At 35.3% G+C, this 25,003-nt stretch overlaps 4 protein-coding genes across 4 annotated transcripts; 2 read left to right on the top strand and 2 right to left on the bottom strand.

Moving 5' to 3' along the window:
- Nucleotides 1–3,591: 3,591 nt before the first annotated feature.
- PHYBLDRAFT_175769 (hypothetical protein) lies at nt 3,592–5,244 on the top strand (the record flags this gene model as incomplete). Its single annotated transcript, XM_018437573.1, has 5 exons — nt 3,592–3,765; nt 3,854–4,154; nt 4,222–4,558; nt 4,588–4,836; nt 4,878–5,244. The coding sequence occupies 5 exons, from the start codon at nt 3,592–3,594 to the stop codon at nt 5,242–5,244; spliced, it is 1,428 nt and encodes a 475-aa protein (XP_018283847.1).
- Nucleotides 5,245–5,512: 268 nt separating this feature from the next.
- PHYBLDRAFT_153062 (hypothetical protein) lies at nt 5,513–10,843 on the bottom strand (the record flags this gene model as incomplete). The annotated part of the gene is made up of 13 exons (XM_018433057.1): nt 5,513–5,686; nt 6,243–6,442; nt 6,508–6,559; nt 6,664–6,708; nt 6,797–6,856; nt 7,016–8,731; nt 8,827–9,113; nt 9,307–9,612; nt 9,784–9,832; nt 9,964–10,013; nt 10,086–10,143; nt 10,265–10,393; nt 10,721–10,843. The coding sequence occupies 13 exons, from the start codon at nt 10,841–10,843 to the stop codon at nt 5,513–5,515; spliced, it is 3,249 nt and encodes a 1,082-aa protein (XP_018283846.1).
- Nucleotides 10,844–13,442: 2,599 nt separating this feature from the next.
- On the top strand, nt 13,443–14,576 carry PHYBLDRAFT_71676 (hypothetical protein; the record flags this gene model as incomplete). Its single annotated transcript, XM_018442523.1, has 4 exons — nt 13,443–13,578; nt 13,784–13,872; nt 14,074–14,108; nt 14,207–14,576. 4 exons carry the CDS (start codon nt 13,443–13,445, stop codon nt 14,574–14,576), a joined length of 630 nt encoding a protein of 209 aa, XP_018283845.1.
- A 3,566-nt stretch (nt 14,577–18,142) lies between these two features.
- Nucleotides 18,143–20,541, bottom strand: PHYBLDRAFT_137562 (glycoside hydrolase family 47 protein; the record flags this gene model as incomplete). Its single annotated transcript, XM_018429862.1, has 8 exons — nt 20,416–20,541; nt 19,983–20,039; nt 19,830–19,876; nt 19,652–19,724; nt 19,450–19,569; nt 19,219–19,365; nt 18,987–19,106; nt 18,143–18,904 (listed from the first exon to the last, which is right to left on the bottom strand). Exons 2-8 carry the CDS (start codon nt 20,034–20,036, stop codon nt 18,143–18,145), a joined length of 1,323 nt encoding a protein of 440 aa, XP_018283844.1. The 5' UTR covers nt 20,037–20,039; nt 20,416–20,541.
- Between the last annotated feature and the right edge of the window lie 4,462 nt (nt 20,542–25,003).

The raw sequence follows: 25,003 nt of genomic DNA, 5'->3' as shown, positions 1-25,003 counted from the left end.
ACACACAAAAAACATTTGCATTTCATTTGAATTTCACTTCATTGCTTTGCTTTGCTTTGCTTTGGTGTGGTTTGGTGTGGTTTGGTGTGGGTTTGATAGCGTATAACATATTGTATGCAACCAAAACTTTCTTTTTTTGTTCGTCTTTGCCTTCGTCTTCGTCTTCGTAGTTCCAATGTCGCCATTGACTGTGCATTATTATGATTATGATTATGATTTACAGCAAGGCTTACTTTGTATTGAATCTGTAGAAGTGTAGATCGGTAGGTCTGGCGTCCACGAGACGTGTTCTTCCCGTACCCCAGCATGCTGAGTCGTGGATCCCGAGGTGGTGGCTGTAATTGGGGAAAGTGTAGATTTACATTATTAATATTACTAAGCGACATTATATATTAATGGTATTAATGGTATATATTTCTATACAGTTTTATGCTTCTTATCCTATTTGTCGTTGTTGTACGAGAGAATGAAGAAGAGAAGAGGAAGAATATATAGAATGCTCCAAAGATAATGTATTATAAATCTATATACATATACAATAATAATAATAATAATAATAATAATAACAATAATAACAATAACAATAATAATGCCTTACGTCGAGGGCATGATTAGAATGGATCAGGGTTGGATTAGATGGATCGTGAACAGGAGGGATGGATGAGGAAGCTAAGGAAGACGAAGTCAGGGTGGCCAGTGTGCTTCCGGTTGACTGTGCTTTATCTTCAGTCCTAAAGACAGTAATGAGTGCAAAAGAAGATAGTGAAGAGAGAGAGAGACAGAGGGAGAGAGGGAGAGAGGGAGTGTTTGTGTGTTTGTGTGTTTGTGTGTGTATATGTGTTGTTTATTAATAAATAGTTATATATATAGAGAGAGAGAAATAAAGAGACAGAGAAATAAAGAAAGAGAAAGCGAGGCAGGGGTGGAGGCAGAGGCAGAGGTAAAAGGATAAAAAGGAAGTTGAATGAGAAGAGGTAGGTATAGAATGAATGTGATTGTCAATGTGTTAAAGAAAAAGAAAATAATAGTACCATGGCAAGTCCATGAGATTAATAGACAAGTAAGGGTTGTAAATTATAAGAAACAGGCAAGTAAAAAAAAAAAAAGCTACAACGCACACACAGATACAGATACAGACACAGCCAACCAAGCCAACCAGTCAGACAGACAGACAGACAGAAATATAGCCAGCCAGACGTAGAGACACAGGCACATTCTCTCTCTCTTTCTCTCTCTCTCTATTTTCTTCTTCTTCTTTCTCTCTTTACACTGATACACTCACACCCACTTCATATAATAAGATACCAACACATACAAAAAAAACAGCTCAATAAAAGGAAATAATTGTATTAATCTTATAATTTTATATTAAAATTTTAATAATAAATAATAATAAATAATAATAGAAAGTGGAGAGGGGTGGTGGTAGACAAAATGTTGTCAAGGCGGAAGAAGAGTATAGGTAATCAGGCAATTAAGCAATTAGGCAAATAGACTAATAAGCAAGCAGACGTACAGCCAAGCAAGTAGATATATCTATATAAAAAGACAGGAAGAGAAATAGAGAGTGAATGATATTCAAACAAGGTCCTATCCTTTTGTGAGACTATATTATTTATATATATATATATAATTACAATAAACACAGATATTAAAAGGCAAAACAATGTACCGAATATTGATGGTATGCTTAATTGAGGGGGACAAAAAGAAGATCACTATAATTCTGCTTTTACTTTTGCTCTGGAAGCAATTTTTCATTTTTATTGTGGTGACGTCAAAATCTCTATTTTTTTTTCGGGGAAGCTTACGGACAGCCTGGCGGGACAGCCTGGCGGGACAGCCTGAAAGGACAGCCTGAAAGGACAGCCTGAAAGTGTATTACGTCACCTAGTCACGTGTTTGGGCAAATGTCATATTAGTGGGACAGCCTGGGCAGCCTGGGCAGCCTGGGCAGTCTCGACAGCCTGGACAGCCTGGGCAGCCTGGAAATATGTTACTAAACTTACTTCACGTATTTAGGCAAATGTTCATTTTTTTGGGCGGAGGGGGGGAGGGGGGACTATATAAAGTGTTCTTTAGTTTGCCAATAAAATCACTGCCCTTTTTTTACTACAACATCAGCGCATAATTTTTTTGACATTCTAAGATGAGCAGCATCAACAACACCAAAAACATCAACAACACCAATGACCATGTCATTGTTAGTGAGACTTCTTCAAAGAAGTACAATGCTGCCCTGACCGAGTTCAACTCGATATTTCTTGTTGGAAGAGAATTCTCTTCAACTGTAGCTGTTCGTGAAGCCACCAAAGCATATGGTGCTAAGCATAATATTGCATTCACTACTTATTCTTCCTCAAGCACCCGTATAAGAATGATCTGTAAGCACTACGGGGAATATAGAGACACTAGAAAGACCGAAAAAATTGTTCCAGAAGTCTCTGTCAACCAAGAAACCCCTATTCCTGAATGGGAGAGACAACGCGTAAAGGATACCCAAAAGAGTGGCTGTCCTTGTTTTGTGTATGCCTCAAAAAAGAAAGATGGAAAGATTATAGTCTACTCCCGCGAGGCAAAACACAATCATCAGATTGTGGAAGACCGCAGAGCATATGCCATGCATCGAAAGCTTGAACCTGAAGCCATGGCTCTTGTTGTCCGACACCTTGAGGAAAACGATGATGTATCCACCATCTTCAATAACTTGAAGAGAAGTGGGTACACCAAGGTTATCCGTCAAGATATCAAAAATATCAAACAACAATTCGGAAAGTCAGAAGAAGGAAGAGAAATGTTTAGTTTCATTACTGCATTGCAAGAATTGGACTTTTATGTCCGGCACAATGTTGGTGATGATAAGGAAAACAAAATCAACATGGTGTTTTTCATCCATAAGGATGCCATTGACGAAGCAAGAAGAATACCAGAAACCATTGTAATAGACGCTACGTACAAGACGAATAGTCACCGAATGACATATGTCAACATTGTTGGTGCCAGCAATGTAAGTGGAACCCCCTGTACGACTTTGAAGACTTTCCCAATTGCTGGAGCTTGGGTGGATCACGAAACGATAGACAACTATCTATGGGTACTTCGCTGTCTGCGCGATTCTGTCTAGCCAGATGTTAATGATAGCAGCAGCGGCAACAAAAACAACCACAACAACACAATCACCGCAATACCTCTACTTCCAAGTGTGTTTATCACTGACAATGAGAAAGAATTAAGGAATGCAATTACAAATGCTTTCCCTGAGTGTAAGCAGCTGCTGTGCTATAAGCACATTAAGGATAATTTTAAGAAGCAGCTATTGCCAATGATGAAGGAAGACGAGAATGGGGACAAGAGAGGCTTCTTGGATGAGTTAGCCGGTCATCTTGACCAAATTGCGTTGAAGTGCACCACTTCCGAAGAAGAGAAAAAAGAGATTGATGCATATCTCAGGTTTGCAAAAGACAATTGTAAAGATCAAGGAAAAAGTGCCAAAGCTTTCCTTGAGAGGTATGCAAAGTGCTGTTATATTTGCTGGAAACAGTTTGTTAACGATAAATAATGACATTATTTTTTATATACGTTATCAGAAAAATGCATGACAAAGAGAACTGGGTAAACACCTATGTTTTTAAGCATCCTCACTTTGGAAATCGCACTTCCAACCGTGCAGAAATTTCACATGCTTCTCTGAAGCATGCCCTTGGAACTTCTTCCGGTAAACTGAAGACAGTTACCATGAAAGTTGTCAAGTGGTATGAAGCGTTGGTACGTCTATGCTTTGTTATCTTAAATATCAATTGATTAAACTTTATAATAACAATAACTAATTGAAATGTTTTTGTAAATTTTACAGGTCGATGATCGAAAGCGCAGATTGACAACGAAGTGTCTCGGAGAGAGCACTACCGTTGTGTTTGATAAAATCAATTCTTCCAGGCTGAATGATATTCGCCACAAAGTTTGTCGTTTTGCAATGGACCACATCAAACTTGAACTTGCCAAATCAATTATACCTGAAAAACTCACAAAAGAGTGCGAATGCCTCATTAACTACAACTATCTCTTGCCCTGCTACCATCAACTTGCGCAGTATAAAAAAATCCCAATTTCTTGCATTCCCAGACGATGGAGAATAAACTACTTAGAAGGAGAAGGTAATGTATATATATATACATATATGTTATTAAACTATTTTCTCTTTTTATATATAATTATGTACAGACCACTCAATTATTCACAATGCACTACCTGTACCTAAAAACATCACTAAAATTACCACAATAACACCCCAACTCGCATATAAGCTTGAACGGGTTACTCAAATACTTACCAACGCCCAAAGCAAACAACAGCAAATACATTTCGAAGAATACATCGACAAAATAATAGAACTAGACTCCAAGCAGAAACTTGAGAACCTTAATGGTCCAACAGTAGTGGAAGCCATCAAAGGCAGACCTAAAAATACAAAAAGAAAAATGATTGCCCTAGAGCACTGTCTAGAAGCAGAAAAAGAAGAAACAACAAAAAAAACTAAAACTGAAAAAAAACAAAAAAAGTAAGTCTTTATTATAACATATTGTTCAGATTTAACTCATTCGACTTTTTTCGATTTTCTAGACATGAATTATCTTTAGAAAAACAACAAAAAGCATTAAAAAAAATTATTAACCTAGGTTCACCATGTGACCATACACTTCTGACTAATCTTACAATCGCCCCACACCAAATATCTCAGATATTCTCTCCGGAAGCAGATGGCAATTGTGGCTATAGAGCAATAGCAATGGAAGTATATCAGAACCAGGAGCGATGGCCTGAAGTCAAAGACAAAATGTTAGAAAACTATTTAAAATATCAACATACTCATTACCGAGGAAGAATAGAGCACGGCCATATGCCTGCATCCACAAACCCATTATTATCAGTCTACAAGACAAACGCTCGCCCCTCCCTCAACAGCATTGGTTTGGTACAATTGACCATCCACAACTCGTAGCAAATGCATATAACAGAACCGTAGCCGTATATTGGAATACTCCAAGAGAAACCGGCGACTGTCTATTTGTACCATTCACCACCACACCAGACAGATTCGAACCTATTATACTTATTCTAGACATCAACCACTTTCTCCTCGCAAAACGTAAACCAACCAGAAACTTCAATTGGCCGCAGATAAACCCATTTCACAAAGCCATAGTAAAAAAATATAACCTAGAGGACTTTTCCATTCTGTATTAACTACCAAGGTATGGATTTCATAACGGAATTCCATTCAATAATATTAATATTTATCTTATTTTGTAGATCTTTTTATTTTCTTTTTCTTTTTTATTCCATTTCCTTGTTTTTATATTTATCTCCTTATCTCTTATCAAGTTTTTTTATTATTATTCATATTATTATTAATTTATTTATTTATCTTTATTTTCAATGCTTTTTTATTTTATTTTTTGAATCATTAAACATATATCAAAAATCTGACTGCCTCAAAAAAATGAACATTTGCCTAAATACGTGAAGTAAGTTTAGTAACATATTTCCAGGCTGCCCAGGCTGCCCAGGCTGTCCCACCAATATGACATTTGCCCAAATACGTGACTAGGTGACGTAATACACTTTCAGGCTGTCCTTTCAGGCTGTCCCGCCAGGCTGTCCCGCCAGGCTGTCCGTAAGCTTCCCCCTTTTTTTTTAAAAAAAAAAAGAAAAGATCTTGTTCACTAATCTTGTGCGTAGTTTAAAATGTAGATTATTTTTTTTGCTTCATTTCTTAACAAGTAAAATTATCGTATATTTGAACATTTAAATATATATATATATACTGTGTAGGATTGACTGGCTATTAAAGAATATCAAGGCAGTATAATACTAATGATAAATGACAATAGCTCTATTTTTCTTTTGTTGACTGGAATTATTATTAATGTGTGACAAATGTCACGGTAGAAATATGGACACTTGAGTATATATTCCTCTTACAGACAAAAGCAGGACAGAATATACTTATACTGGAATGGCCTTTCTTTTATTATTATTATTATATCTTGAAAACAAAATCTTATTCATTTACACGTGTATATTATTTACATCGTCAGCGCCTGAATTAGCTATATAGAAGGAATTGTTCCTATCGCTATCGATGTGTATTATATAAAGTAAATGTATTTTGTTTTTATTAAATATAAAATATATAAAATATTATATGAAGATTATAATATCAAATTAATGACAAGACATACAGAGTACACAAAAATCATCCACCAGCCAAGCCGTTGATTGATGTGATAATCATTATTGATCACCACCATCAACGTACTAAACAGGACTAGCAACAGGCCAGCTGAAGACACGACAATCGTTGGCTCAATATTGAGTGCATACGGACGACCTGTCTTCCAGGTCTGATAGGTGGCTGACACACCAACACCAAGTACCATATCTAAATAAATTAAATACATTCTGTCAATATTCAAACCACCAACAGTGACAAAAAGAATCCCTTACTCAACAAAGGACCAGCATAACAAGCAGAGATTGCCATTGTAGGTAGGCCCATCTATATCATCATTATACAATGTTATATCCATAAAGAAGAGTCATCAGGCGTTAATATATATATATATATATATATATATGTATTAGATATCTAGTCCTATTTACCTTTGCAATGGCTGTATTTGCTACGAAATCGCCAATACTATTTCCCTACAAAACCCAACCAGAATTAATACATCCAGTCAATCTAAATGATCGATAGCCAGATCCCCTTTTATCTACTTGAAACAATACTTACAAGAGCAAACACTGTCAGCCCCATGATAGCCTCACTGATGTCAAAAATCTTTCCAAATGCCTAATAAAATCAAATATATATCCACATTATTTTGTTAGTAAAACAATAAACAACATAAATTCCCTATAAATATATATATATATATAAATCCAACAATAGCCAAAACTCTACCACCCATCTTCATATGTATCTTTATCTACTTGCCTCTAATAATCCAACCATCTGGTTAGCAAGTAAGAATATCCAGTGAAGCGCAACGTAGAACCCGGCAAAGGAAAGCATCCAGAACCACGAGGGCGGTTCATCCTGCCGGGTTGTCCGTAAGACCCCAATAGATAGCACACCACCTAGACATGTTCCAACCACAATAGCCCAATAAGGAATCATTTGGTGGACAGCCATGACAGTAAATAGAAAGGTCGTGCTAGTCACTGCCTGGGTGGCTAGTAACCATCTACACCAGCCTTGGCTAACATCCTCGTCTACTTCCACCTCCTCTTCGTCCTCAGCTTGTTCTACCTGCACCGGTACCGCAAGGAACCCATTGGTCTGTGCGCCGCATTCTTCTTCACAGTCACCTTCTTCGGCATCCGCATTGCAATTAACACCACAATAACCACTGTTATAATAGTAAGCACCGTTGACGGTGCCATTAAGAGTACTACCATTACTATCATTACTGATATTAATACTATCGGTGTTATTTATATTACTAATAGCACCATTGTTGATATTTCCAAACATATTATATTGAGATTGAGCTTGAGCTTGAGCTTGAGCTTGAGCTTGAGTTTGAGCCTGACCCTGACCCTGAGTTTGAGTTTGAGCTTGAACTTGAACTTGATCTTGATCTTGACCTCCAGAATGTTCCAGAATGTGCACACCATCCACCTTGACATCCTCGGATTCTGCGACAGGTATGGTGAGTGTAAAGACAAGCACGATCGGTGTGGCAACCAAAGACGAGATCTTTCCCAAAACGGATTTGGTGTGCCATTGTTGGAGAGTTGGGAACAATGTCTGGCAGATGTCTTCTAACCACATCGTACAAGAAGACGGCGAGCATTGTTGCGAAGGTGACGGAGAAGGAAGAGAAAGGAGCGGAGACCCGGCTGTTGCATAGCTGTGCCACGGATAGAGTTGTGGGATGGCGGTGGTGGTATTGTTGTCATCAAATGTGGGAGAGAATAATGAAGATGGTAACTGATGATGCTGTTGATGATTATGATTATGATTATGATTATGGTTATGGTTATGGAGATGAAGATAATTACTATTCGTACTATGGTAATGATGTGGGGGTAGTGGGAATAATGGACCAGGGCAGAATTCTGGATGATTGAATGGTGATAGTTCGAGTGGTTTTGGTGTATGTGGAGGAGCAAGTCTGATCTCTGGGATCTTTTGGCCCTGACTTTGTTGATTGTGCTGTTGATTAGGGTGTTGATAGTAGTAGTCCTGTGAATGCAATGATGGGGAAACTATATCAAAGGTAGATGATTCTGGTTTGTAGTCATGGAGACTAGATTGTGTAGATAGGTATGTAAAGTAGTCTTCTGCAATTCCGGTACTGCTATTCGAGCTATTTCTGGTCTGTGAACGCTGCATCCCACTGGTAGTCAATATACTGATGTTTCCATTTGAATTTCCATTTTTATTCGCGTTTGCGTTTGCGTTGGTTGTATTTGGCGTAGAGTGGGCACTGATATTAGTATTACTGTTATGAGCGGTATTAGGAGATGGCATTGAGACCTTCAGTTGATCTGTCAGAGTGTTTGCTCTTGGTCGTCGTTCAGAACCCGGGTTAAATGATTGGCCAGGTGAAATGGCATGTTTGGACACTTCATGTGGCATTGATATTTGGCGGTTTCGTTTTGTGAGAGGGATATGGTGGGAAGATGAAGCTCTTTTAAGTGAATCAAATTTCTCTTTAAGCTATTGAAATATGAAAAAAAAATGTGGTTGGAAATACTCAATAACAAATAAGGAAAAGCAAATATATATATATATATATAATATCGAAGACGTACCTCCATAGCACTAAAAAGAGATGTACGCATGCCAACACGTGGAGTCATTGAAGGACGATGGGCTCGAGCTGATATTGATCCAAGTGAACTCGGTGATCTTGGGAGATTGGTAGTATCGATTCTTAAAGAAAGGCGTGAAGGTTGACTGGGTAACACGGGTCGTATAATGTGACCTTGGTGATGGTGGTGCTGGTTGTTGTGATGAGTGTTATACTTGTCATGTTGATCTTCTAGATGTGATTGATCTGGAAGGTTTGTTATTTGAGCTGGCTTGTAAGGTATCCTGACTACCAGTTGTACAAACACACATACACACACATGTATATAGAGTAATAAGAATATTTTAAATATTTATATTTATACATATATATATATATATATATGACTAGTAAAGATCGCTTTTCTCCTTAATTCCTTACTTATCTTTAGTTCCCCTCCCCCACTTTCTTGATCTCATCACATCATTTGGTTCTTTCTTACCTTGGTGACCAAGAAGTGATGAAGTTTCGGTCATAGCTTTTGTTGGTTTGTCTGACTTGGTTCTATTCATGCGATAGTTGCTCAAGAGTACGACCGAGACGTAAGATAGATAGTAGAATATCAAACCAAGACCATGGTACCAATGAATAGCCTGTTGATAGATGATCCCCAGAATCATCATGACTGCTCCTGTAAGGAACGCAGCATCTCTTAGAAAAGTAACCTTTTTTGATTGGAAAGGCCGAATGATGCCCATGCAGCCGGATACAATTGCGACAATAAAGAATGCGGCTCCGATTAGTTCGCCTATGGCCAAAGAACCAGCCCCTGACTCCATAGCACTTTAGAAGGAATAGGTATAAGGATATAAAGGCAAATATACATTGCGAGTTTAGCTTTAGAATTTATTTCTTGTTTTTCTAGTAACTGTGTATATATCAAAGAGTATACGTATTGATAAGACTTGCCTAAATGTACTGAATAGATCCGGACTACCGTTTCCAAAAGCCAAGACTGTGACACCAGCCTATGTTTTTTTTTGGTTTTTTTTGTGGTTTCATGAAATTTACATATTAGTAAAATATGTACAAATAAAGTAATTTAAATAATATATACATATATATATATATATATAATTGAAATTTTCATTGATTTTACCATGCTCTCTGACAACCCAAGCTTTGAAGAGATTGTTTGTAAATTGGGGCCTAAAATGAATTTAATTTTTGTAAAGCAAATTTTCTTTATAATTCTATAAGATACAAAGATTCAATACTTACAGAAAAAATCAGATGCTACCACACTGACAGCACCAAATAACATTAAGAGCGTTGCACACTAATGAAAAACAACAATAGCCAATTTTAGTAAATCACAATCACAATAATAAACATGTACGGCATGTAGGTATCTACGCATCTATATTCATGAAGCTTGTAGAGTGTGAGAGATTTATTACCAGAATGATTACACAAAGAGGCTTCCATAATACAGTGCAATAGTAGAATCGTAGAAACACTCCACTGAATCCGTCACACGCTCTTGTCACAAAAGCACATTGGTCAATATGTTGGTCGACTTCGGAGCACTAAAATAGACAAATAGCATACATAAAGATGTATAGCGAACGAGCGAGAGAAATGCATTTACCAATACATATTTATCAACACATAAAGAAAATTATATTTATATTTATATATATTAAGGGGGGTTTGAGAGGAGAACAAAAAAAAAAGGGTTAAATAAAAAATTAAAAAATTAAAAAATTAAAAAAAAAAAAAGGATGCAGGCGTCAGGAGTTTTGTTTTTTTTTTCTTTTTTGCTTTTTTTTGTATATAAATAAAAATAGAATAAAAGAATTATGCATATATATTGATATATATAAATAATAACAAGGTTTATAATAAATCCTTACGATTTCTTCAATTGAATGGTTCCTTTTTCTTGTTCTGAATGGAGCAGATTGTATTAGAAGAGGTGAAAACACAAGGACGCTGACGATGAGGAAACAAAAAAGGGCAGTGATTCGATTCGACATTCCATCAAGTCTATGCAGTTTGTAAAGATTAAGAAACGAAGATTAACTCTTATTCTCTATATAAAAGTAAAAATAGAAAAGTGTAATGAAGTGAAAGAGATGCCGATTGTTGATTTACTTTGTTTCTTTTGCCTCTTTCTTTTTCTTTTTCTTTTCTGGTGAGTTAATGAAGTGATGAGGATCGAAAGGGAGGATGAGCAGTGACTGTTGAGGTATTAGTTTCACCCCCTTTTTCTTTTATATATATATTTGTTTTTCTAAGTAGCTAACTAATGAATGGTATGTTTTGTAAACAAAGAGGTAATATGTATATAGATATGTAGACCAAGTGAAAAAATATATATGTATATATATGTGCGTGTGTGTATGCGTATGTGTATGTGATTAATGCGTGTGTATGTATAGGTATGTACGTGCACAGATGTACAGATATATATATAGAGAGATAGAGAGAAAACTATGTATATCGATGTGAAAATATAGTGTAATAGAGCAAAGCACAACAGACCTGAGCTGAGCAGAGTAGAGTAGAGTAGAATTAAGTAGAGTAGATTAGCTAAAGAAATAGCGAGAAAGAAAGAAAAGGGTAAGAAGGAACTCGTGCAAGAAAGAAAGATACTAAAGATATATATATATATATATATATTTACCAAAATGTATATATATAGATCCTGTATTATTCTGATTATTACGCTTATTATCATAGTCTATTTGTTTATTTTACCTACCTAACTACCTATTTACATACATACATACATACATACATACATAGATGTATAACACTTGTCTCCTTCCTATGGGTTAAAGTTCGTATGGCAAATATCCCCTTGTTATTGTTGTTTCTGTTGTGAGTTTAATTGATTGTCTTTGACCACAAGCATAACGTTTAATGACGCTTAAAACGCACTTCTTCATTTACTATGTTTACTAGGTTCACTAGTACTCTATATTCATATACCATATATAAAAGAAGAAGAAAAAAACAAATCCCCTTGATTTATCTTTGTCTTATTTACTTGCTTGTTCAGAGTTGCTTAATAGCTTAATTGATCTGAGGATAGCACAAATAATCTTTTAAAGGCAAATAATGCCTGTTTCATTTGTGAAAATGTATTTCTGACAAACAAACAAACAAACAAAAGGAAATAGTTTTACTAATGGTAATAGCCCAAGTCAAGTTTTTTTTTCTTGTTTTGTTTTCATTCCAGTGTTATCCGTTTACCCGTTTATCCTATCAACTTGTTTTATATAGTATTCTTCTAATTTTCTCATTCTTCATTTAATTATATATATATATATATATACTTTGTTTCAAAGCACTAGGAATTAAATGGATATTATGCCAAGTCAAGAGGGAATAAAGTCATAGAGACATGAATGTAGAGATAGATTGAGAGATAGATAGAGCTGGAAAGTCAAATAAAGGGGATCTAGGGGAATTGTAAAGTAAAAGGAGTCGAGAGACAAAGTGAAGCAAATGAGCAAAATGAATGAGCGAATGAATGAAACGGGCAGGGGTGTAAAGTGGATAACATTGAGAGATAGAGATAGAGAGGGATAAAAAGACCTTAAGCATTATGATCTACTAAAAATGGAATAAGCCCTTTTCTCTCTCTTAATGTATGTGGAATTGATCAAAAAATAAACAAGAAGAAGACGAGGTAGTATAATTAATATTCAATATTAAAATCATTATCCCAAAATATTGGAATGACAAGAGATGTATTAAAACAATATATCTGCATATGTAAACATCTCAGTCCAACAATACACAACCGTGCACCAGCATTTCCGCAATATCTAGCATCAGTAAAGACGCATATGGTTGCAGAAATAAATACATAAATAAAAAAAAAGTAGAAGCAAGGAAAATCATCTATACATACATAGATAATGAATACACCTGCCAGGGGATCCTATAGATATATCTATACGTTGCTCTTTAACATCAACTTGATCTTAATCTTGGTTGAGTATTCTGATCCAAAGAACTCAAGCACCCCAATATATACAAAATCAATCGAATCGATTAATCATATTCACAATCCATACTTCGTTCAGACATTGATAATGTTGTTTTAAGAGATCTCTTACAGAACTATAATAAAGTAGTTTAATATTCAACAGGGGTTGAACTGGCAATATTTAAATAATCATAAAAAAAACACCTCTTCTGACACTACTTTTGCTTCTACTTTTCTTTTCTTTTTTTTTTATTTATTGAATAGGTTAACTGCTTATTACAATTATTCTCAATAAGTATTTCTACAAACAAACGACCACCAGATAGAATGGTCTAGGCTTCTTTATATAGGAGAGTTTATTTTAGTAACCAAGCAACCAAGTAACCAAGCAACTAATTAACTAACTAAATATATATATATATATATATACATATATATACCTCCTCTTTAACTTCACTATTACCCTTATCTTTATCTTATTTCAATTAATGACATACAGTTCTATTCTATCTTTCTTTCTTGTTTATTTCTGGATTTTATACAAGTATATAAATTTCGTTACAAGAAAACAGTAAAAAAAAGAAAAGAAAAGAAAAGAAAGAAAAGGAAAGGCCATTTGTCATTCTTGATTCACAATGGCTCCTCTTTGCTTGATAGCTACCTTGACTATCCTCTCTGTTCAACAAGTCTCAACCCTTCAAACAACTTCGACCGTCAATTCTAGTGGCTACACAAACGGGCCTTTGGATAATACTGTACATCATCCCAGTGGTAATCTACACACAGCACATTACAGTACAGTACAGTACAAGACAACATAGCATAGAATAGCACATACATGTACATCATAATATTAATGCTATTGTTATTGTTATTGCAATTATTATTAATATTATTATTATCTTGTGGTGTGTGTGTATGTACATATATATATGTATATGTATATGTATATGTATATGTATGTACGCATATCAAGTCGGTTTACCTATCGGCTCTTGGAATATTCTTGATCTCAATTCGACCTCAAAGGCAAATGTTTGCAATGATCAACTCCTATTTTGTGATGTACGTTTTCTTTTATACACCCACCACCTATACATACTATATGACAAAGGCACCTCTTCCTTTCTGTTGTTCGCTCTTTTAGTCTATCATTCCAATCTACCCACATACATGTATTATTACAAGAATAAGAAGTCGGTCTACAGAAATCAACCACATATACATCGTTGTCTAACTTGGTGCTTTACTTTTTATTCAAAACAGAAACAATGTGGTGATCCAAACTCAACCTCATTAAAGTAAAGCCCTGCTTTTTTTTTTCTTTTTTGTTCAAATTGTATATATATATATATATATATATATATCCTGATTTTTTATCTTTCTATCGTCTCTATAGTTTCTGTAATGTGAATACAATGGCCTGGGGATGTGATTGTAAAACCAAAATTCCAGATTGTCCTCCTTACCAGTGGCCGGTTTCGATTGCTGAGTGTAGAGGACGAGAAGATGCATGTAATAACGGGTGTGCCGAAGGAACAACCAAAGAGCTATGTGCGGATGGGTGTAAGCGATATTATAGATGCAATATGCCCGGAGGTATTCCTAGTGCTCTGCGAACAAACACCTCGGACGAAAAACCAATCTACAATATTCCTATACCAAACCAAGCTACCCTACAGCTCACAGCACCTACCTATTCCATCCTCTTACCTGTCATTATCTTTATTGGTCTTTTAGGACAAACTCCCCTGTCTATTGTTCTTTAGATTTCTATCCGACAAGATTAACCATTGACTACTATATATCTTTAAAATAGATAAATAGATAAATAGATACATACATATTTATAAAACTTATAATTCTTATTCCATAATTCATACATTTTCTGCATATCTTTACGCTTTAATTACAAATACATACAATTACATATATATTTATATATCTATTGCCAATTAATATCTTCTTTTTTTTTCTATTGATAAATCTTACAGCATAATACTTTATAGTCTTATATTGAAAATATGTTATTAATCAAAAGTAGAAAAAGAAGATTTACCTACACTTTGTAACAAAACACAAATATGTTTCTATTGGTATTAATATTATTAACCAAGCCATATGAAGTTTGTTCATTTAATACTCTTTACTTCTTTATCTTTATTTTAAATCAATGTTTTCATAAGAAATGTAATGTAAGCACACAAGATATAGGCTCATACATTCATTCACCAAGCTATTCTCAATACAGGTCTTTATATAGGCAGGGAGCTTTTATCTTTTTATAATTTTTTTTCTTTTATTCCTATATTAAATGTGTGTAGGTCTTGGATTAGTCTATTATTATATTTATGTTCACTACCGAGTCTAATTATCACCCTTTTTTTTCAATCTTGATCAATTGTCTACCCCCATTTTTTTTCTCTTCTCTTTCACGCTCCTTTGCCTTCTCCTTTACCTCTTTTCCATTCCTTACTTTTATCTATCTTTTTGTATATAGAATATACAGATTTTGTGATACAAACATGTCAGTTGAGCCATCTAAAAAGTATTTTGCGCCAAAACTAGCGATTTGTTTCAAATGTATGAATATGAATACATTCTTTAAAAAAAAATCATAAAAAAAAGGCACATACACACACAAAGAAGGAAAAAAAGGTAAAAGTATATAATTAGCAATAAAATTAAAATTAGGATTAGGATTAGGATTAAAATCAGCATTAATGTTAACATTATTACTATTATAAGTATTATAATGATGTATATATTTATTCATGGTGCGGTATAAAGTACTAATAAATTATGGACTTTCTCGCCATGAACTCTAATCCCCATTCCTGAATTAACGTTCTTCTTGCCCTGAGTACTAGAGACCCACTCCAGGACCACGTCTTCTCGATTCAAGCAGCCGTCAATCAAAGCCGACCCGTCTTCAAAAGATATCATGGCACTCGGTAACTTGACCTCCGTACAAGAGACCTTGCTATTTTGGCTATTGTTGTTGTTGTTGTTGTTGTTGTTGCTATCCCCATTGTCACCACAATCGTTAGTGTCAATGGCCGGCAGGGCTCTAAAAGTCTGTCCGCCAGCCTGGTCAACAAACAGCACTCCCAATGCACCGGCTCGCTCAGCAAATCCGGCCTTTTGATAGAATGTGCAGAGTCCGCGGTAAACTACAACCACCTTTCCTTTTGCGATCATTTGCTCGGTCGAAGAGTACACACTGCACCCGAATCGATTCGATTCTATAAACACAGGCACTGCAGAATGGATCTCGTTTTGGGTTGAACTAGTCCATCTGGATCCAAAGTATGACGGATATGCGCTCAAAATTTCGGTCACCGTATTGTGCTTGAGTACCCGTATATCAAACGTTTCTTGATCAACAAACAGGGCTGACGACGACGAAGACGATGATGATGACGGTGATGGAAAGGACGATGACGATGATTCTGCTGCTTCTGCCGCTCCCGCTGCTGCTGCTGCTACTGTTGTTGATGATTCAGACACGTGATCAGTTAAAGGAACAAGTTCCAGGACGTCTTGTCGTAGATAAGGTGTAATGGCATCCTCGGTAACAATCAAAACGTCATTTTTTGATAATCTACAAATTATGATACTTTGTTGTTTATATTATTTTTGTTCGTATAGCTTGCATTGCTCGTATATATAAACACACACACACACATATATATAGAGAGAGAGAGCATTGGAATAATTTGTGCTTTTATTGTCTAGCATACATAATTGACTATTTGAGTCGCTTGTTTCTGCTGTTGTGAGTAGCTGCAACACATCCTTTTGTACACACATATCTATATCTATATCTATATCTATAGTCTAATGGCCTCACATTCACTTGCTCATATATATATATGAATGTACACCCTCAAATGAAGTCTTTTTATATATATAATAAATAAAATGAAATAATTCATTACCTTGTATTAGGTTGTACTGTGCAATTTGTAAAATTGTAAAGAAAAAAAAACAAATTGTATTATTATTGTTATAAATATTATTATTATTATTATGGTTTGTTTTGCAAAATACAAAAAGGCGTACAGATATAAGGATAAAATCAATACAGAAAGAAAGAAGTGTAAACCATGAGTAAAACAAGAATAAAAGATAGTGATAAAGAAAATAATAATGGATATAATATAATTAAACAAAGCTCTATAAAAGTAAATCAAACAAGTTGGTAGATTGGAAGGGTATATACAATATAGTAAATCAAGGAAGCACTAGATAATAGCTGATAATAGGAACAACCTCCTTCTTGTACTTCTTTTGCCATCCAAAGAAGTAGAAGAAGAAAATAAGAAGAAAAAGGAAAACGAAAGGGAGAATATGAATAGAAAGAGAAAAACAAGAAGGAGAAGTAATAATAATACAGACAGACACCTGAAAATATGTCTTTCTTATGCATATATACATATATATATATATATATATATATATTCTGTATCTTCTGCTAAAGAAAGCAAGTTCACTAACCTCCAGTCACTTGATAACCACCACCGTTGCTCCAGGATCGTTTACTGAGCTCTATCTTTAGATCAGAGAGCGATCTAGCCAAGAATCCGCCAACAAACTCAATGATTTTTGGTGATCGATTGCGATCGTATCCTGCTCCTCCTCTTCCACCAAATCCACCATTGTTGTTGTTGCCATGATGATTGTTATGATTGTTGTTATTGCGGGTGTCGGGGCCAAAACTCAATTCAAACGATCGATCATTGATCACAGGCGCAGAACATACTCCCAGGGGTGAAAGAGCATCATCATCAGAGGGACCAACAATAGTGCCTACCATTTCGGCTGCCAAGTCTGTTTCGGGTCTACAAGGAATTGATGATAAGTCAAGTAATTGTGGTTGAGACAAGTAGTGGTGTTGGCTTTGGTCGGCTACTGGTGACGATGATGATGAAGAGGGAGATGAAGAGTATGTCGAAGATGAATTTTGTGTTCCATACACAGGATTTCCGAAAATAACACGGTGAGGTTTGCACACACGCTCGGAAAATAAGTGACGAATGGATGGTGATTCTTCTCTGACCAGGTATTGTTTTGCAAGCGGCAAGACGTGGCCCTCTTATTAATCGATCGATTGATTGATTATAAATAATAATATAATATTAATAATTAGCTTTGATTTCTTTTTCTTTATATATATTCAGTTTTGTTCATATTTTCTAATGGGTTTCTGGGAAAGAGGAAAAAAAGCAGAAAGAGAGAGGGAGAGAAGTGGTTTGTACGTACCAGTTGTAAATACAAAATTGGAGTCCATGGTATTCAAAGGATGAGCTACAGGATACATTATAGAATCAAATCAATAAGAAAAAATTAGTTTAAATACATGTATATTACCATGACAACCATAAACATCATATAAGCTTGTTGACTTACAGATATCAAATAAAAGATAGAGATACTTTAGTGTCTCACTGAGCACAAAACTTTCCATCCGGTCTTCAAGTCTACCGGTCCGGACATCTCCAATGTTTGCAAATCCACAAGCCAGTCTGGTCCGATTGTTAAGATCCTCGATGATCATCTCGCCAACTTGCAGGTAAAAAGGGTCTCGGGTTGCGCGGTAGAGATGATAGGTTGATTCAACAAATTCGGGTCGGAGGGGGTAAAATGCAATGTCGACTGTCTTTTGGTAGTAGTCGAATCGTTCGGGGAGAGCGTGGTATCGTTTCCAGATGTTATAGAATATCAAGTGCCCCTTGATGGCCGACTCAAGATCGCCATGAAGGACCTGGAGACCAGGCATAAATGCACTAAGACTGTCGATCCAGGTGGCCATCAGAGTACCTGAACTCATGTGCACATTGCGATAGATGTATCCACTCGGGTCTCGGATGTGCTGTAAGATTGCCCCATAGGCATCCTCAAACATGTTGAGGTACTCGGTCTCGCCAAACAGCACATAGGCCTTGAGAACGTACTCAAAAAAGGAGTCAATGCCGGCCCCGGTAGAAGATGCAGTGTGGATCCATTGGCCGGTCTGGATGTTAATCACATTTCCAAGTAGGTCTAATGGTGATCGCCGGTCCCAAATTGCCTTGAGAGCACGTTTTGCGACACTCTGCAAATATAGATATATATATAAAAACATGTATTTAAAAATTTATATGCATGTACCGTTTGTTAGTTTTTTTTTCATATACCTCGTAATAGGGATTTCCTGTCAGTCGACTAAGAACACCAAATTCCAACACAAGACTTCCAGCACCAGCAGTACATGTTTCTACGGTTTCTGTTCTAGGCACACCATACCTAAGATTGACCTAAGACAACAATGATAAGTAACAACCATTAGGATAGGAGATTATTTATATGTTTAATATAAAAGTAAAGTAAAATAAAATAAAAAACAATAAAAAACAATAAATGCTTTACACGAGGATATGGTATTCCGGTTTTAGATGACTGGAAGGCTGGAAGTAGTCGGTTTGCAAGATCTTCTGCGAGGTTCAATAGGCCACCATTGTAACCCTTGATGCTGTGACCAAATGAAGGATCTGAAGCAAATACATGAGCAGAAAGCTTCATTTGTAAATATATATATATATATATATATATTTGTAAATTAGCCAATGTTTCTTTTATGTTTCATTTGTATGTAGTTACCAAACCACCCAGGGCACGGATATTCAATTCGAATACTTGAACTTTACTGTCCTTGTCAAATGAAACTTGTTCTAATACGAGCCGGACTGCTTCTTCAAATTGATCTTGGGTACCCATAATCTACAACCCAACACACACACACAAATTGAAATAAGTTTAGAATGTTAATAAAGCACAAACTCGTATGTATAAATGTACTCACAGCCAAGGTGTCCAATGTATCTACTAGGGTGAGAGAATAATCTCCAAGTACATCATTGATATTTATATTTGTCCTAGAGTATCTCAACCATTAATACTATTCAAAATATTGGGTTTCTAGCTATAGTGTATATCTATGCTTAAAAAAGAAAAAGAAAAAGAAAAGGCTTACTACTCACGGGTCAGATTTATCACTTCCTCTTCCATTACATTGAACAGGGTTAAGCTTATTTTTTTTTAAAAAAAAAAGAAAAGGGTTTTTGTTTGTTTAAGGACACCAAAGTCAATTTAATATTTATAACTTTTTATTACTCTTTATCTTCTTTTCATACCTCATCAGCGGGGTATGCATGTTCAAGATAGTTGTGCCACCCATGATTGAACATCTCCTAAATGATCATCATTTTGAGTTAAAATACATTACAGCCAAATAGTAAAACAATAAAAAAATAAAAAAATATTAATTATAATCATAACAATAAGCCCTTACACTACTCATTTCTCTTTTTTTTTTAAAAAAAAAAAAGAAAAAATTGAAGAAGGAAATTGTTATTGTGAATTATACAAAAATTGAGATGAACAAGAGGATTAATATACAAAAACAGCAGTTTCAAAATTAAATAAAGCATTAAAAGAATTTATCATTTTCTTCAAGTCCACATTCACATTATTACCGCAATACAATTCAATGCAATGCAATGAAATTCAATAGAATGATATATACACATAGAACCACAAACCATAAAAGTAAAAGTAAAAGTATACCTCAATTCAAGTCGTCTTCTCTCTGTCATTGGAGTCGACGTAACCACCATTTGGAATGAAACCAAGCACATCAATAACATCATCAATTCGCAGAAATGTCGCTGAATATTTCCCAGTGGAAACCACTCTACAACATTGTAAGTAGAGGACATTACAGGACTCCTTTTTTCTTTCTTTTTGGCCCTTGGTTGGTTGAAATCCAACGATGATAATTTTAATAGAAAAAAAAAAGAGTTAATCACTCCACTAAAAAGAATTCACATCAAAGACATTATTTTATGATCTTTTGGTGTATCCAGATATCCCATTTTTAGACTTTTACGACGTCATTGGAATCGATTTGAATCAATTTGACTTTTTTTTTTTAATAGTGCTAAAGACCAAAAAATATTGGTCTTTAAACAGTGGTTAATTCTAATGATTTGATTTCTTTTTAGTAAAAGAATAATATAAGCCTAGTAGTACCTCTTGACAATATATATATATGAGAATAAATAAAGTAACATGGTGGTGTAGCATAGTGTAGTTGTGGTATGGGTTTTGAATTGAATTTCTATTACAATATATCTTTATTTATTACTTGAATTTACTAATTAATTAATTGTTTTCATTTTTGAAAGTAACGATGATTGGCGTTATATTTGTCTCTCTTTTTCTTCCGATTTTGTTATTATTTGTCCAAAGGTAATAAAAATAATATATATTCAAACTACTTTAAAAGCCAATTGAAGGCTGGTTATCGACTGGCGTTGCTATTTCTACACAATAAGGAACATTTGTATTTGGGCAGTGGCCTGTTGTTGCTCTTGTACAGACACTGTTGGTATCACACTCGGGACTGTTTTGTGTATATAACGTATGGTGCGTAGTGTGTAGTGTGTGATATGACAAGATACAATAGAATGAAATACAATGCAATGGGTTGTTGAATATTAAGACTATTACCAATTATACTTTATGTATATTTGCGACTCTTACCATGCAATCATGTAATGTGGACATAGATAATGTTCTTCTGACAAGGTAGGCTCAATATCCATTGAGGTGGGTGACCCTTTTTCTGGGCAAGTTGCTGGTACAGCAAATGGACAAGGAACAGCCGGGCGAATACAATCATCAGCGCATTCATTTGGGCTATATTCACAAAATTAATACTGTTATTAAGTATATATGTATAGGTTCTTACCATTCAAAAAACACTAATGGACAGAGAATTTCACGTTCGCGTGTTGGTTCAATTGGTGTAGTAGGAAGTGGAAATCCATCAATAGCTTGACACGAATAAGACGGATCAATCGCGATAGGTTCCTCTTGGGGACAAGACGGCTGATGTATATAAGGACAATCGACATTCATTGGATACACACACGTTTCAGGGCATTCTTTTGGGCAAGGCACGATCATGTCAATACACATTATCCCTTCACCATCGTCAGAACCAGGATCAACATCGTTAATAATGCCAGTCTCAATATACTCAATAGATTCCAGGTTTTGCGACCCCTTTGCGTCAGAAAGATCTTCAAAAGTACTAGCGCCACTGGACTTCAGAACACCCAGAGTTTGTATAGGGAGTATTCCATAGGTATCCGAAGGGTTTGAGTACTCGCACTCCACCTCGGAGCCGTCATAGTCTCGGCATTCATAGTGATGATGGGATTTGGTTTTTGTAGGCAGAGGTACCGTGATAACCTTGATGCTGTCCTGTGGTCTGTAATAGGGGTCCTGTGGATCTTGAGGCCATTCTGGATACGGGCTGGACACGGTTGCAGTGAAGACTGGTAATGGAATGACTATAATACTTCCTACTTGGGATTGGTAAGGATCCTGAGGATAGAATGGTGGTTCGGAAGGTGTAGGATCATATCCAACGTTGTTGTTGTTGTTATGTTTGCTATTGTGCTTGTTGTTTCCATTTCCTTTGCTATTGTGCTTGTTGTTTCCATTTCCATTGTCATTTCCTTTGCCATTGCCATTGCCATTGCCATTGCCATTGCCATTGCCATTGTTGTAGCCATTTCCATTACCCTTTTCGTAGCCATTTTCGTAGTCGTTGTTGTCTTCATTGTTTTCACTGTGTGAGTGACCAGTGTAATCATTTGGATCCTCCTTTGGGTGAATAAAAGGTAAATGCAAGCTGGGTAAAAGTCTGCAGACTGGTTCGCCGCTCTTTGGACAGCATTCACCGGCGTTCGGATAAAAGCAATCAAAGGGGCAGGCTGCAGGACACGGAGTAACCTTGCATGGAGCGAAAGTCATACAAGGTGGTTGGCATATTGGCTCTCCTGCAAATGGACAGCAACTCTCTTCATCATAAACACAAGAGAAAGGACAATCTGCTGGACTACATATACGTATAAATATCAACATTAATATCAGTATCAGTATATTAACACAAGCTTATTTAGAGAATAGAGTTAAAGTAGTCGTGACGCCCTTACCATGGTATTCGCTGCATTGAACACCTAACATTTGCACACCTGTCAAAGTTATAACACATTGGGATACCCGAGTTTGGACATTCATTGCTGTCCGGGTACAAGCACTGAGCTCCATCATAGCAATCAGGGCATCTATAACTGTAGTCTGGACAGCCCAAGCCAAGTCTCTGCCCTAAAAGAAATATCCAATGATTATAAGTATTCGAGTGATTTGATTTGATTAAATTTAATTGTTATGTATATATGTTTTTAATTTTTGTATATACCCCATCCACTAATATCGGATTGTTCGACTGCAGAATAAACGGCACCGAACGTTATGTAAAGAACAAGCAAAATTAACCGCATGATTCTTATCGATAAGCGTTTTGTCTTGGTAGTATTTATGGCTTTGGATTCTAAAGAGAAATCGAAAGAGAAAGAAGGGTAGAGATTCTGACTTTGTATGTGTATGTGTTTCTCTTCTTATAAAATCCAAAAGTAATAATAATCAAGCAAGCAAAACAGACAGGTAGGCAATAAATGTTTATCTTTCTAATTTTGATTAAATTGAACCTTAAATATCCCAAAATATTATATATATATATAAACAAAAAGTGAGATTTTATGATGCAATATGCGCAATATGTTGAATATGTACAATTGGTGATTTTGATGCTGACATTTGATTATACAGAAGATCAAGGGGATATAATAAAACAGGCAAACAGGCAAAATTTGTATGCAGTGCAAAAACAATCAAAAATAATGGCTAGAAAACTAACAGAAAAGACATTATTACCAATTCATCCCAAAAATATTGTGTTGTATTGAATTGTATTTTACTTTTCCTTATTTCATTTAGCCATTCATCGCATTAAAGAAAGCCATACATAAGCTACTTAATATCATAAAAGCAGGGGGTTTTTTTTCAATAATAATAATAATAATAATTCTTATTGAACGAGAATCTATTCGTAAATCTATAAAGTCCCTTCCCCTCTCATTCCAGTCAATCAATCAAATGTATAAACAGACAAACAAAAAATCAAGTTCTATTTTTCTTTGTTTGTTTGTTTGTTTCAAGCCCTTGCTTTCAATACAACCTTCTTATACTCATACGCAATTAATACAAAAAGCATTGATTAAAATGAAGTAGTCAGCCAGTCAATCAACATATTTCGATGATATATAGTTCAAGAACTCAAAATTATAACAATTTTAGGGACACAATATTTCTATCTTTCTGGACTAGCTAATTGTATATCTGTTCAAGATACCCTGTTTTTTTTCCCTTCCTAGTACTTCAGGGGAGAAATAGTGTATTTTGAAATCAATAGTGTTTTTCTTTTATTAGACAGATCAAAATTTAAATATATACAACCTGGTTACCTTTTGCGGACGAAGCAAGAACAAAATTTAAACAAACGCTGTTTACCTGTGTACAAAGTTAAATATTCAGGGTTCTAAGCCAGGTTGTTCGAACAAAATTCATATAAAATTCGTAGATTTTTATAGCATTTACAGAATAAACTCTTGCAGATTCTGATTTCTTCTTTGAGCCTGTAGGCACCTAGACTCTGGAAGAAGTTAAGTGTTCTTTCCCTTTACTCAAGATCTGGCAATACATTGTCAGCCTTGTTTATGTATATATTGGCTTTAAATGTTTGCTCAAGCTTCTTCACGGCAACTATCTGTTCCAACTTTACATTAACTTCCTTTTCCATTACTTCTAAAATATCTTTAATAAGCTTGTCTATACTTGCTGATAAAGATTTTATGGCTGTTTTCTGGCGGTTTTTTTTTTACCAAAAATCCATTTTACAAGTACCGTTAATTCCCCAATCAGAAAAGAAAGGCACAACTTAAAATATTCTTTGATTTTGATTTTTTTATAAAGACAATTTTAAAAAAGTAACAATTAAAAAAAAATAAAAAAGATAGTAGTTGATAATATATAATTGATAATTGATAATAAAAAAAATATATATGTCGAGGTAGATGGGATTGAGAGGGAGAGCCATGTTCCTTCAGCTTGTTATATGCAAACTTCAACGTATCTAAGAACTGGCTCATGTCTTCTGAGATTCTCTTGTAATCGGCTATCTTGCTGTCAAGTCCAACAGAGTATAACTGACGATACTTCATGATATCAGCTTCTATCTTGT

The sequence above is a fragment of the Phycomyces blakesleeanus genome (assembly GCF_001638985.1).
Source record: "Phycomyces blakesleeanus NRRL 1555(-) unplaced genomic scaffold PHYBLscaffold_41, whole genome shotgun sequence".
NCBI classification, from domain to species: Eukaryota; Fungi; Mucoromycota; class Mucoromycetes; order Mucorales; family Phycomycetaceae; genus Phycomyces; species Phycomyces blakesleeanus.
Note: the sequence above shows the minus strand (reverse complement) of the source record. Positions and strands in the feature narration are given on the sequence as shown.